General features: G+C 31.2%; 1 protein-coding gene across 5 annotated transcripts in view; it reads left to right on the top strand.

The window, feature by feature from the left end:
* The window catches only part of LOC134715423 (limbic system-associated membrane protein-like), a 65212-nt gene that overhangs the window by 33087 nt on the left and 15532 nt on the right, over positions 1 to 16593 (top strand). For all 5 annotated transcript variants that reach the window (XM_063577589.1, XM_063577588.1, XM_063577591.1 and 2 more), the window contains 3 exons: positions 4909 to 5018; positions 7793 to 7997; positions 14647 to 14802. In XM_063577589.1, the coding sequence (XP_063433659.1) occupies positions 4909 to 5018; positions 7793 to 7997; positions 14647 to 14802 (471 nt within the window). The remainder of the gene's footprint in view (positions 1 to 4908; positions 5019 to 7792; positions 7998 to 14646; positions 14803 to 16593) is intronic.

Genomic DNA, 16593 nt, shown 5'->3' with positions numbered 1-16593 from the left:
AAAATCCGGTTTACAAATTAAAACTGGGGGAAACACATCAAATATAAGATTATATAACTACGACACAACAGAAACACAACACTAAAATGAAACGCATACAGAAACGAACTATAATATAATAATGCCCATTTTTCTGACTTGGTACAGAACATTTATAAGAAAACAATGTTGGGTTGAACCTGGTTTTGTGGCTAGTTTTAAAAAAGCTACCGCTTTTTTTTGGCAATTTTAAATATAACATTAAAATGACAACATTACATGGCAAGTTTACAATACAAATAAATAGGAGAACGTAATTATAGGACAGAGAAATGATAAATGTGTGTAAATGGTTATCAAAGGTACCAGGATTACAATCTAATACGCCAGACGCGCGTTTCGTCTTCATAAGACTCATCAGTGACGCTCATATCAAAATATTCAAAAAGCCAAACAAGTACAAAGTTGAAGAGCATTGAGGATTCAAAATTTCAAAAAGTTGTGCCAGATACGGCTAAGGTAATCTATGCCTGGGATAAGAAAATCCTTAGTTTTTAGTAAAAATCAAAGTTTTTGAACAGGAAATTTATAAAAATGACCTCATGTAATTTTGTATTTTTCAGAGGATTTTTGATTCATAAAAACTAGCCTCTTATATACCACATATCCTAGTACAGTTTTGTTCTTGAGGTGCTAGCAGACATTTGCCAATGGACATTAACCATCAAAAATGAAAAACGTTGTTGCATTTTTTTTATATCTAGATAATACACCATACTAGCTTGAAGAAACTCGTATAGACAGCAACTTGTTGGGTCGCACTATTGACCTGTTGTTACTTTTTAACTACATTTACATATTATTTTTATTTTCTTTAATTTTGTTAAGCGTTTAATGATCCCGCTCATAAACGGTGTTTGTTTTAGAATGATCAGTTGACATAAAATTGTTTTGGGGTATCATTTAAAAATTCAAATTTGTTCGAAATCGAAAAATGTTGGTGTAATTGAAGAATATTTAGTTGCAATGAACGGGAAAATAACAAAAGACTACAGACGATTTTTTTTAAACAAACCAAATTGTATGATTATTATTAATATAATTTAACATAAGAAATATAATTGTCTCAACTTATTATCCTTATAGATATTGCAACTAAAATTACTACTATTTAAGCACATCTGCGCAGCTGCATTTTTTTCTATCGATATTGTGATACTTTCACTTGATTGATCAATTCCGTTTAACGTAAATCTGTAGAAAAGCAAAACTATTGTCTTTTCTTAACTAATTTTTCCTGTCAATTTATACTTCATAATCAATTTCTATTTGCTTTAACTGCAATGGCATAATTTTACATTTTAACAAGTTTTTATTGTGTCAATAAAAACAGGTTTATTGTATGATGGAATTTCTCATTCGACATTACAATTAGTCTCTTGCAGGTCGACGATTAAAAGGCATGTTGAAGCATTAGTCTGTTTAATAAGCATGATTTTTTTTCTTGTTGTCCTTTCAGATTGAGCACAGAATCTTCTTACCATTTATCATATTTTACATTTAATTTAGACGTATTAAATAAGCTATAAATACTGCATTTCCGAACTGAATTTTCTAACGTTACACGTCTCTTCAAGACCCTTTAATGATAATTCAAAAGACTATTTCTTCTATAGTTCTCCTTTTTCATACTAGGTATTCATCGCATCGCTTGTCTAAAATATCTTCTAGACTGATAACATCAGTGAATAATAACATGTCGTAACAAAGCTTAGCAATACTATATTTCATTAATCATTTGCATGAATTGTCATGACTTTTGTAATTCTATTCTGTCATATAGATTATTCAAGAAATGTTCATCATGGAGTGGTCCATATAAACGTTATTTGAAAGTCTGCCGAATTATATTCTTTTAGAAACGTGCGTATTTGAACACTTATTTTCATCTAGACTGCACAAAATAACAAACTTAACTTGAGAGTTTGAGTAACTGTAAAACATGTTTTTCATTGAAAAAGGCCTAACAATGTGCCACCATTAACACTTGTACAGTAAATTGTATGTGTCAGTTCCGACACACGCACAGTTAGAATAAACCCTTGGGAGTAGTTGTTTAAAATGTCCGATTCTTTAGATATATGTGTAATTCAAAGTCAATAAAGTTTATATTGCCAGGCTCGTATTAAATTCAATTTTCATTACTAGATGCTTCGTCTCAAGGGAGCAGTAAAACAAGAAATAAACCTACAAGAAATAAATAGTTTTAACAACTTTTCTATTTAATCCTTATATACTGACTTTAAGAAATTTTTATCATCGATTTTGTATCTTTAAGGATTCCCATCGCTCTTATCTTTAAAATGCAACGGTCTCGTCTACGTATCTTTAATATCTAACCCTTTATGACTGTTCTGATGACTAAACCAATATTTGTAAATATGCATGAAATTTACATCTTAAAAGGGTAATTTATAGCTTTGACCTGATCAAATCCAATCAATAATACCCTCTCAGGACATTTGTACAAAAGCTATAGTACAATTCTAAAGGCTCTTCCCAACGATTTGGTAGGAATGGAAATTAGAACCAATTTATTTCTTGTAATAGTTCGACTTTGGTGAAATTGATGAAAATGAATCATGAAAGTAACTATCATTTCAAAGAACTTGTTTACAAAATACATTTATTTATATATTTGTACACCATGCTAAAAAGAGTTCCACACAAATCCGTGATTTGATACATCTCGGTCATAACGCATGCATTGTTAGACATATAAATCATAACATCGACGTATCACATAGACAGTGACAATTTTCCTTCGGTGATGATGCTTGTCACATGAGTTAGGCAAATCCAGTAGGAAAATACAATTGAAGTCTCCAATACAAATGTCCCCTGTCTCACTTGATATTTGTCAGCGTTTGTGTCTATATAAACATATATATATACTATCCTTCACTTATCAGTGTAGAGACTAACAATTTATAATATTGTCACTTGACATCTGTAACAAACTTTAAAAGGAAAACAACGAAACAACAGAGACATTCAACTGCAAGAAAATCAAACGTCAACATACACGGAAATGGACATCTGCCATATTCATGAATAAGTACAGGACATTAAAAAAAACTGTGGGTTGAACTTGGTTTTATAGCTAGCCAAACCTCCCCGTTTATGTGGCAATTATAAAAAATAAACCCGCTTAAATTACAACACTACGTGACAGGAATACAGTACAAATAAAGAGGACATCATTTAAGACTTTCATGAGACATTGGACAGTAAACGACCAAACACATTATGAGAGAGATATCAAAATACGAATAAAATGGTCATACGATAGAAATACCTATTGGAATTATGACAATATATTTTTTCTTCAAAATTGTCATTTTCTATGATAGCACTAAAATTCAATTTATATTCAAATTAAAATCACCTTGTCGTAACTTTTGTCAAAAAGCAATTTTTGCTCTCATAAAATTACAACATTATTCATAAATATTGTTCAATGCGTGATGTTTTCGTTTAGTGAAGTTATATATAATTTGAAGAAGACAGTTTAATTCTCTACTCTTATTATCTTGGGATTTGGTTCTCTTTGGACACAAGATGATTTGCGTGCAAACTGTAACTTTTAAACGAAAAAAGGCATTCCAGTGGTAAAGTTGTTGTCTAGAACTGATTACTTAGTTAGGATTAAGAAAAAGAACTCCTTTCTAACTCGAAAATATTGTCTTATTAAGAATGCTGTTTTAAATATGTATTTTTCACTTTTATTTCCCTAGAGTTCAATTTGTTGATAGTTGATTGAGGTGCTCAAATAGATTATCACACCCAAATGAATTTCTCTGTCAGTTAAGCAAGCATGCGATCTGACAAATCTCAAAAGACACTTTTCGATTTTTATAAGCATCCAAAAAAAGAATTCGAGATCATCATAATGCTTTAATCATCTATAGCTAGATATTGATTTGAGATTGTTCACAGCATTCTTATGTTTGGGTAATTAGTGCTCAATATTCAAAAGACATATGACGGCGTTTGCCACTTTGTTCATCGTTAGATATAGTAGAAAATGAATTAAAGAATCGCCTAAGCGGTAATTGAATGTTTGAGTCAATTTGAAATACTGTATTCAGAAACTCACTCAATTAGAAAACAATCTATTAATTGAAAAGACAAGTCTAATTGGTGTTATAGTTCTTAAATTAAAGACTGTCCTTTGCGGACACATTTTCTGTACTGATAACGTGACATTATATGATGTAAAACGCACTTTAACGATCATTCATATGTCGGAAACTGCAATGCTTTTCTTATTCATTAACAGAATTTATATTGTTGCGTCAAATCACAGTCATGTTTTACTATATTTGCTATACTGTACAGTAAACCATAAACAAAATATTTAAAGAAAACAAAGAAAAACTTAAAGGACAACAACAATCATAAGTAGAAAAGGGATAGTCAGTGCTAGAGATCTGGCCCAAGCTTAACCTTAAGACTAGGTAATTACTCAATCTTTTGAGAAGGGATTATCGTTCCTGTCACAATAATAACATAAACATTTGTTATGGAAATCATGAAGCACTCTATATTAAAAAATAACATTAGCTCTTTCGATGAGTTGTAATATGAATTACACAAACATTTTATCATATCCAGCAATTATAGAACATTGAATTAAATGTGTTAATGAATGTCTATTTAAGGAGGTCACTGTAACTATATAATTGTTAATGATCTTTGTTTTAGCTATTGACGAACATAAATGGTATCATCATATGACATAGTTGTTGATGTGTTCTCCTACATATCATACTAAGTAAATTGGTTTTTGAATAAGATTTTTTGTTGTTTTTATCTTGATGATGAAATCAAGGCTATTGATAAAACGTCCTTTACCTATAATTTCAGATGTTTTTGCAGTCGATCCAAGTTTTGATGTTCCAGTATTCAATGTCACTGTCATTGCAGAAAAGACTGCCATATTACCATGTACCGTGGAGCATCTTGCGGGGCACAAGGTATATACTATTTCAATGATTAGAATTTATAATCGCTTCCGTGAATAGAATGCAAAATAAAGTACAGAGGAATAAGCCGACGTTTAGATAAAGATCGAGATTTCATTGTTAGATATTGTTAGGTATATTCATCTTTGATAATTTATATCTTGACTGTTCTTTTTCATTTACATTGTTGTTATCAATGCATCCATAAGAGAAGTTGTGTTTAGAAAAGCTAAATCCCGATCTTTTAAATTGGATCCGTTGTTTTGACCCCGACAACTTTTGTTTATCTCCTGATATTATAATAGTAATAAACACTTTACCATTGTTGTTTTCAAGAAATTCCAAGTTATCATATCTGGTTTGTCATTGCTGTAGTCAAGGAACCAAAGAATTATGTCGTGTTCTATTTCATATCAGTGTTAATTAATATAATTTGTACTAAAATTGACCCTATCTTGTAATAAAGGACTACTTTTTTATCAATAGAATAAGATTAAACTACTATGAAAATATATACATAACTCATAAACATCTATATGATGAAAGCAATTTCTGATAAATTGCCTGCGTTCGAAGCGGGTTTTTTCTCTGGATTTACCGTCAGCCGTAATGACCAAAGACAAAAAGTCGGAAGCAAAGGATGTACTAGTATAAGTACCGAAACATGAGAAGAACTATATGGCTAACATGGATCTAACATTAAAATTGTATACGATCAACTTTGCCTGAGGGAGTTCATTATAACTTCTGATTTTATCAAGAAAAGCTTTAAGAAAAGTTTGTTTATAAATCTAGCCAGGACCGAAGCATTTACTTCTGAGCTAATAATATCCTTAGAGACTAAGTCTCCACCCTTACCCAGTTCTAAACTTTTATGCCATATCAACTATAGTCAACTTTGTGAACCCTAGTTTCATAATAACGTCTGTAATCATGCAAGGGAATCATGACCAAAGCACTGACTACTGAGCCAATGTTTCCATCAGGATTAATAGTCCACCATCAAAAGTTTTACATAATCAATATCAATGAATAATCAAAAGTTCTTCCTTTTGATTTATGATTTTAAATTCTTATTAATAAATTACTAAAACATATGTAAAGTGTTAGGGTCTTTTTCAAAGGAAGTTCTAAAGAATTAACAGGAGACTGACAATAAAAAAGCACAAGACTGGAAAAGATTGAAACACAAACTTAGAAAATTGACAAGAATTAGGCGGGAAAACAAATCCAATGAAAATCAAAGGTTAACTTTAGGTGTTTTGTTCAGTAATGGCAATCATGTTTTGCCTATACTAGTCTTGATACGACGACAATCCGTATTCGAATTAATTTATAAATTAGGAATTTATAACATAGTATAAACAGCAATATTATATTATGAAAGGTCCTTAAATAACAGCAAAATTCATCTAAGGTCAGCAGAAGTATCAACAATAAAACAAAACTTTATAAATGTAATGCGTCTGTGGCTCTTTTCTGGATTTACTTCATAAGGAACGCTAAAAGCCGAATACATGAACGTCAAGGATATATAAAACCGAAACAGTTGAAGAATTCATTTTTTTTAATTCAACTAACCAATTGTATTCCTCCATTATCTATTCATATCATATGAAAGGTGATGACTAAGAGAGGCAAATACTTATATAAATAGACAATATATCAATGAAGTTTTACCCGTATCGTTATCTTTATGTATTAGTTATTATATTAACACGAGTCCATCACCCTGACATTAATATATTTAAATTCGGCTTAAAATAAGTCAAAGACTCGGGTTAACAGTAAGGTCTTATTTTGAAAGTGGACTATGTGTTCAACTAAAACACATAGAATGGTTTGGCTTTATGTACATGGTTAACTTTGGTTCTAACGGTACTTTGAAATGAAAGAACTTTTCGAACTTTACAATGTTAATAACATATTTTTGCACCATAAACTGGTTAATGAACGTACATCTTACAAATCATAAATAATAGCGACAGTTCAATTCCAAAATTGAATACTGTTTTGTATGTTTAAATTTCCCTTTTCGGAACTAATGCATAATTCGTATAATCGTGAAAACAAATTACTGTGTAATTAAATATCAAAACAGCAAACGCAATATCTTAACAGTTTAATCAACCTTCAAGTTCTTAAGCGTATCAATGTATATTATAGTTCCACAACGTAGCTACAAATAAATGTTTCACAAGCCACCACTTATAATTATCTTTCGCATTGTATAATTATCAGTTCAACTAAATTACCAGCTGTAAAATCGAATGGCTAGTTTTAAAACACAAGTTCGTTAAAATGTTCTTATATAATTATCGAGTGTTCGGCTTTAACACTATAAAACAGCAAAGTCGTGTCACATGCTGACAGTGTCAAACTTTATTAAGCGCTCAAACTTCTGAATCAGGTTTAGATTATTCCTTCAGTGTAAAATTGTTCGATTAAGAGCTGATAAAAGCAGATGAATTCAGGGTGAATGCATGATGAACGGTTGTTTTTCTCGGCCATTGAAACTCTTTAGGGACTTAACATCCAACTCATATATGTAAATAATTCGACATGTCAGTGTGAAGGACAATATGATAATGTATACATGTAGATACAATTACGGATAAAGGTCATCGAGATATTTTGTCAATTTATAAAATCATTTTCACATAACTTTCATGTATTACTATTTACCTTTAATACTATACAAACAGATGCTTGCTATATACTATGTTTGATGCTTGCTATATACAATGTTTACCAGTTTAAAATGTTAAAATATTATTTTGCTACAGGTCGTCTGGACGGATAGATTTTCTACTTTGCTTACCTACGATATAGGAAGGATAATAGACGATGATAGAATAGGCATAGAAAGACCATTTACAAATGACTGGAATTTACTGATTCATGATGTCAAGTACGAAGACGCGGGAAAATACGTCTGCCAAATTAACACAAAACCAGTTAAAACGAAAACAGTTATGCTACACGTGCTAGGTATTTAAGATATTACATTTATTGTCTTGTGTAAAATAGTTGTTGGTGTATCTAACATTTATTGATTGACAATTATGATCAAATTAATGATTTAGCATCATATTCTTTCCTTATAGTACACTATATATATAGAAGTAACGGACGTTATTTGTTCACACAGGGATTCAACAATTAAATAATGTTCATGTATATTTTGAATCATGGGATTCACAGTCTTTAAACGATAGTCTTTACATTGTTACAAAAAATATTCAGTGTATGTTGCAATTCAATTAGATTAAAAAGTTCACTGTGAGACTCCTAGTAGATTCGTTAATATTCAGTTTCACAACGTTATACTCCCTAGAATTTGCAACAACAAAAAAGTAAAGGAAACTGGTTTGTTCACTGATTTCTTCTCTGGTAGCATAAAACCATTATTTAGGAGATATAATTACATTTCCATGAGTCGATTTGTGATAAATCATCCTAAATTATGGAATACATTTACACTTAGCACTCTTTCAAGGTGTAAGATATTAAGCTTCTACCCTTTGTATGTATTCCCTTCTGTGTATACCTTTTATATGACTAAAACATTAATTGATGAGTTGTCAGAAACTGCAAGTCCCTTTGTTCCGACTAATGATCGAATAATTTGAATATATACGGTATTTCTACTCAGTGTTGACCTTGCTTGTATCTCACATCATCCATTTTATTTTATGTGATTCATGCTGACAGCATTTCAGTAGTTCTGTTCACGGTCCAATGTGTTTGAAGCTCCCGTCGATCATTTAACAATTCTATGTCTCTCATATGTTAAACAAATGGAATAATATAAATTCCCGCAAAAATAAAATAATTGGTTTAAAAAAGTATGATAAGGAAATTTTATTTTTTGTTTTGTCTATTTTGAATTAACATTGCATCGTTCTCCAAATGTCTTTCTTAGTGATTCGATGCTTTCTTAAATATTTTTTTTTATTTCGTTCTGAGGAATACATACATATATATATATATATATATATATCAATACCTACTGTCGGTGGTTAAAATACCATATAGTTCTTCTATGCACTATTTACAAACATATTTTGTCTAAACCTACTGTCGGTGGTTAACATACCTGATAGTACTGCTATGCACTGTCTACCAATTGATTTTGTATGTACCTATTCTCGGTGGTTAACATACCTGATAGTATTGCTATGCACTGTCTACCAATTGATTTTGTATGCACCTATTCTCGGTGGTTAACATACCTGATAGTACTGCTATGCACTGTCTACCAATAGATTTTGTATGCACCTATTCTCTTTGGTTAACATACCCGATAGTACTGCTATGCACTGTCTACCAATTGATTTTGTATGCACCTATTCTCGGTGGTTAACATACCTGATAGTACTGCTATGCACTGTCTACCAATTGATTTTGTATGCACTTATTCTCGGTGGTTAACATACCTGATAGTACTGCTATGCACTGTCTACCAATTGATTTTGTATGTACCTATTCTCGGTGGTTAACATACCTGATAGTACTGCTATGCACTGTCTATATATATATCTGATGTGTAAAAATAACATCTCCATGCCTTGAATATCATGTACTGTAGTACGCCGCTAGATTGACGTGGAAAGGTAACACCCGGACACCAATGCTTCATTTTTATAAAGCCCAGGTGGTCATGTGATCTAGCGGTATGGCTACAGATTAAAGTATATAACTATGCGTCAGTCTTATTTTAGTATTGGTATTGTCATTTGAAAAGTCATGCCGATTATAAGATACACAGTTTTCTCTGCTTTCAAATCTTTCTGTTTGAACCCGTCGACCTGGAACTTATCAATTATTGGTAATATCAATTATTTGGAAAACAAAAGGTCCTGGAATGTATTTTCTAATCAACGGCAATGTCTTATATTAGTTATAAATACAGTTGAATTCTTTGATTCGCTGTTTCACGTCATGCCCGCTAACAAATTGAAAACTGTACCAATACGCCTTATTTTGAGTCAATATTTTTAGCATTCGTATCGTTATCTCAGAAAGCCTTACTGATTAAAACACTACAATCGGGAACAATTTGACAATGATTGAATTTAGTAGTGTCAACCCCGTGATTATGACCCGTGTATATAGCAAAATCCTAAATACACCGTTTGGTGGTGCGCCTGTCAGATGCGGAACGTACAGATAAGGTAATATGTAACAGGTGAATATACTATTCGTATCGGTATCGGATTTGACCCGGTACTTGTGAATTATTGGCAATATTAATTATGTAGAAATCAAAAGGGTCTGGAGTGGTGTAATTTCTAATCTACACTATTGTCCTATATTAACTATATATAAAGTTGAATTCTTTGATTTGTCGTTTTTACCCCATGATGGTTGACAAATTGGACCTCGCTATTTTAGTATTATAAATAAAAGTCTGTTATTAAGAGCTTAATGAAAGTCTTAGGATCTGTGAAGCAATACTGGTACAAACAAGAATAAATGAAACTTCATTTTGTTCGGTTATATTTTATTTTTATTTTATCTGTTTTTCGTACACGTTGAACAAGTCTTAAGACTTTAATAAGATTTTCTGTTTGTGCTGAATTATCGTAAAATTTGTGACAACCATATGCATGAAATGTTCCATCGGAAAACAAGGGCTGGCACAATACATATATTTTGTTTCTAATATTCGATCTGTAAATTTGTGTTAGAAAATAACACAGGTTTTGTCATTCTCTCTAAAGGATTTGAACACACGATTTTGTGACATCGTGTGCCATATCATATGCACAGCACCATAAATTATTCGGTCATTTACGTTTCATACCAATATACCTTCCGTTAATAGAGGGATGTTTTTCCTCGTCGGATTTATCTAGGGTTGTAACACAGTACATCATTGATAGTAGCAAGTAGATGGTATAACTTTTTTTGTTTGTCCTAAAGGATGGTAATTTTGCTAACTATGCAGTCACAATCAATTAATTATATACGTCTAATAAACTTTTAGTTTGTCACAAATTTACAATAGTTGTTCCCCCATCATATAGTCAGTGCAAGACAGAGCTAATTTCATAAGTTATAAACTTCGATCAGAATAGCGTTAATTCTGAAAATCTGCACTAGGACTTTTTATTGTTCTTTCATCGGCAGGATTCAAAACCTTGCTTTGAAACCCCACAGACCAATCGAACAACTAGGCTTTTTAAATGATTTCGTTCGTCGAGTAATGCCTTCCATGTTCGTTTTTTAAAGGGATTGATTTCAGAGCATGGAACAAATAGTGCCTAGAACATGCTTTACCTCGCAAATTATCAGTTTTTGGTTTGTCGTTCATGATTATCATTTTACCTACCATGCAATCACATAAACATCTATTGTATTATATATGTCTGAATACATGACAAATATTATACGTTCTCGATCGCAAAGCCTATGCTCACTGGTGGTAAGCGGATCTGAATATGGGAGACAACTCTAGGGATAAGTTTTAATTTTCCGATTTTCGTGCAGTGAAAGGTTCATTTGAGTCAAACAACTTGTCTCATATACACTTATTGTGAGTACGTTGTTATTGAAACCAAATTTGACACATAAAATCATTCCAATTTTCGTAGATTAGTCATTCAAAAATTCGAGCATGATGGTCGTAACTTTAAATTGTGATGGTCGTAATGTCAAATATAGTATTTTTGATGATGGTCGTAACCGACACAAGATGGTCGTAACTTTGAAAGATAACCGTAACTCAAGTATTTAGAGGAACTTTTTTTCAAATTATTTTAAAATGCACTGTGCACATTACCATGTTAATAAACTCGGTTGTTATATAAAGTTTACTAAAAACAATATTATTTAATTTCTTACTCTTATAATGGTATGCAAAAATTTAGTTAAAGAATTATCAAACATACCTTTTTTTACATATTCCGAACGACCATCATTTAGGAGTAACAGTGACACCTAATCATCTCGCATTAAATCAAATATAATGTTAGGGTTGAGTATTAATATATTTTTACTGTACGTTAAGGCATCAAATTGTTGAATTCCCTCAAATTTGCATGATTTTTTGCTTTTAGATTTTTTTTATTTAAGACTTTTTATGACATGCAATCATGTCGGCAGATGAAATTATTGAACGGACAATTTTGAACAATCATCCTTAATTTTTAATCAGATATTGCAGTTTTTTATAAATCATTGGATATTCATATATTCGGCTTTTGATCGTGTATGATTAATGAAAATTCACAAATGCGCTTCGGAGTCCTTGTTTTTTTAACGAGCTGTTTTTTTTATGACGATCTTGCAGTATATCATTGATATTTGATTTAAGTATTGGTACGGAATAAAAACTTAATCCATGATGTCGCAAATGAACATTGTGCTAACCTAGAAAGTATGAATGTTGTTGGTATATATAAGAGAATAGGTTTAAGTGTATGCTCAATTACATGAAGGCTTTTTTTTTAAACTTGTATTAAGTGACAAAAAGTCCTTGCGTAGCTTATGGAAAGCTTTTAACGAGCGAAGGAAATAGATCCAGATGCACTAAAAGTAATGCATAAATATTTACTTGTCAATTCAATTATGTATGAATACTTGTTTCTAATTTCTATCAGCAAGATTTGGATTCAGGACTTTACACTGAACACAGTCCATCTGTAATAAAAGTATTAGTATTCCATGCTGAATTATTGGTTCATTCATCGCTAGTTCCAGAGTTTCAAAAGTTAGTTTTCCACCTGAGTTTCATTATTCAGAGTTCTTAATACCTTGGTTTTAATGGGATACATTTTTAAACACTTAATACATCAAGTTTACTTTAAAGTCCTTTTGTCGAGGTTGAAAAAATGACAATATCATCAGCATATATAGTAAAGAATGGACTGGTCGTGAATTAACAACTGCTGGATCAGGGAAACTGTTAAAACAATCAGAAAGTTCATTTATGAATTTTTTTTAACAAAATTGGACTCAAATTGTCTCCCTGTTTTACTCCAACTTTAGTTCTAAAGAAATCTTATATACTATTCTTTGACTATATCCAATAGCTTAAATTTGATCCCTGTGTGAATGACAGCATCTAAGATTCAAAAGCTTTTTAAAAATCAACAAAGCAGGCAAACACTTTACCTTCTTTTGTATTACAATACAATAGTTTTTAGAATGAACATGTGGTCAGATTGGTGGGGTTTTTTTTGGCTATCATCATTGATATGATATTTATCTAAGAATTTACAAAGACGTGTATCAAGTATTTTATTAAAAAGCTTCCCAAATGAATCAGTAATTGTAATTCCTTGATAGTTATTAGGATCGGATGCATCGTTCCTTTTATGAATTGGGAATAAAAAAAACTCTGGTTCAGGGTTCAGGGTAATTTCAATAAGAGAGATAAAGATAAATCAAAGATGTATAGCAATATACCAATAGGCGTATTAGGAATTTTCTATAACAATGGGTAATAATTATACATGAACTTCGACATTGCACCTTATAATCAGTTTGATTCCTTACTTATGATCTTCCGACTTGAAGTATCAATTAAATTGTAGATTTTTATTTTAAATTCCACTTAGTAGGTATAATCAGTTTTAAAAGTTTATCTTTTCAATAGATGCAAATTCTAAAGAAAATATATCAGGAAACTGTTCTTTCATGTAATTTCAAATTTGTTAAAAACGCCTTTTCTTTATTCGTAACTAAAATGATCATAGCCGGTGCTGTGTTTCTTGTTTTAAATGAATTCTCCAATTTTAAGAAATTTACATTGATAATGAATTTTCCCGCTTATGACTATTTGCCCCTTGGTTGATTTTATACATTATATTTTAAGCAACAGTGACTGGTAATTTCATTTTAATAGTATTGTGTTTTCTTCCCAATTCGTTCCAATGTTCTTCCGTTTCGCACGTTACATGTACGCCTCTCTTCACCCTTTTAGTTTAATCATTTGGTGAAATCAACTTCACAAATATATCATATAAAATATTCCTATTAAAAATATACGTCTAAAACTTGTCTTAAGCTTATTCGGGCCTATTTCATAAAGAGTTACGACCATCACAAAATTAGGTTACGACCATCCTGAACATTTTTGTTGATTTAGTTACGACCATCATGCTCGAATAATTGAATGACTATTTTACGAAAATTGGAATGTTTTTATATATCAATTTTTTTTTTTCAATATCAACGCTCTGACGATTAGTATGTATGAGACAAGCAGTTTGGCTGAAATTAACCTTTCACTGATCAAAAATCGGAAATAAAAATGTATTCCCAGATTGCTCCCATATTCGGATGGTCGTAACTTTAAGTTACGACCATCCGCTTACCACCAGTGTATGCTTAGACAAGGCTAACACCATGATTTATATATACTTCGTCTGATATTTAGCCTAACGCTATTATATTGATATATGAATATATTCATAACTTTAAGACCACAGATGATGTTACTCTAAAACATTTGAAGTTTTTTGTTTGTTTTACAAACCTATAAAGCCAATTATTACAACAAGAATCATGAAAAAGAAATAGTACAAACAATAGTCAAAGCGATTACTGAAAGCTGGTAAGCATTGTAGTCCTACATGTTGTATTAGTTAATGATTCCTCTATCATTCCTAATTTTCGTTTTATATTGCAGTTCCTCCTAAAATCAACGTAAGTTTATCATCCGGTGACATCATTGCCAGAGAAGGGGACACTGTGACTTTGACATGTAACGTTTCTGGCATTCCTGCCCCAACCGTCCATTGGTATAGACGTCCACTTGATCATGGCATTAGTAAAGCCAAAGAAAGTAAGATGCATTTTTCTTCACTTTATTAATGTTTAATTAAGTCTCAACTCTTGCATTCATGGAAATACCATAGTAATTTTGAATAAAAAATACACACTTTTATCATCAATACAATGAAAGGTAATGGAATGAGTGCTGGAAATTTATTGCAGCCAATAGATAAGCAAACATGCAGCCATCAATTTATGCTTGTATTCATAATGGTTTGAACATAAACAATATTATTGGGGTTTTTTTCAATGCATTTCATAAATGTGAGGTCTTTAAACTAATTACTGACGTATTTTCTTCCTCAATTATATCTCCGAACTAGTTATGCTTAGTTTTCTACTCGAACATGTGAACATTATATAGTGTATACCTTTAATTGACTTAGTTTTGTATGAAAAATAATTTTGAATTCATTTGTTAACTCATTTGTGGATATAATTGTATACAACTGATACCGTATTCAAACGTTGCCGTTATATTCAACCTATAAATTGGCATAGGTTCTTCTGTGGTGACATAACTTGTCGTTGATAAGGTCACAATTATAAATTAACTGTTTACAAAACTTTAAACTCTTGAAATACTAAGGCTTTCCTACCTCAAGAATAGATTACCTCATGTTACATTTGTTATTCTCGTGGTGTTTTGTCTGATGATTGGTCTGTTTCTGTGTGTGTTGCGTTTCGGTGTTGTGTCGTTGTTCTCCTCTTATATTTAATGCGTTTCGCTCGGTTTTGGTTTGTTACCCCGATTTTGTTTTTTGTCAATGGATTTATGAGTTTTGAAAAGCGGTATACTACTGTTGCCTTTATTTAGCTGTCAATATTTAGGAAGTTTTTGTCCTCAATGCTCATAAAACCTCGTACTTTATTCTAGCGTCACTGATGAATCTTTTGTAGACAAAACGCGCGTCTGGCTTTAATACAAAATTTTAGTCCTGGTATCTATGATGAGTTTTTTTTTTTTGTATTTTTGTAAGTGAAATACAAAATGTTGCCAAAATGCAATGCACCTATAGGTATTAAACATGCTAGAAGGTATGAACCATAAGGTATGAACCATTTTTTTCTTTCTTTTAAATGATAAGAGTCTGTTCTGATTTATTTGGTGCGCTTCATTTTTATTTCAGATATTAAGGATATTGTTGCAATTCTGTGTATGACAAAATCTATTTAAAGTATGCAAATATAATAAGAAGTACTAAAAAATATGATCAAAATACTGAACTCCAAGGAAAATTGTCAATAAAACTTTTCAATAATAATAAATTTTCCGAAGATCACAAACAGTCCTGACATTGGTATTTGTATTTTTTAAACTTCAGATATCTGGTACATGTGTAAATCGAGGATAAATTTTCATTCATTGTTCATTTCTCTGTATATTTACATTTTAAGAGAGGACTAAAAGATACACTTTCAGTATACATGTGTTTAATTCAATGATTAATACAACATACTATTAGTTGCAGTGTTCCGGTGACCAAATACGATATATAGAGAGTTTGCTTTAATCTCATTTGAAATTTACTAACCCCTTATAGGGAGTGAACCTCTCACTCCATATATAACTTACTGACCTTTATAGAGAGCGAATCTCTTATTCTATATGGAGTTTACTGAATCAATATATATATCGCATTAGGTCACTAGCACACTGCCTAATGAATTAACCTAACATACTATCGTAACATATGACTTTTAGAACAGCGACATATCAAAGAGATCAAGTTTTCAATATAAAAAACCTACTTCCATTGGTCTATTTGAAGCTTTGAATGTGTTTTATTTTGGTATTTTT

This window comes from Mytilus trossulus, chromosome 4 (genome assembly GCF_036588685.1).
Source record: "Mytilus trossulus isolate FHL-02 chromosome 4, PNRI_Mtr1.1.1.hap1, whole genome shotgun sequence".
In the NCBI taxonomy this organism is placed as follows: domain Eukaryota; kingdom Metazoa; phylum Mollusca; class Bivalvia; order Mytilida; family Mytilidae; genus Mytilus; species Mytilus trossulus.
This window is presented reverse-complemented; position numbering and strand designations above follow the sequence as displayed.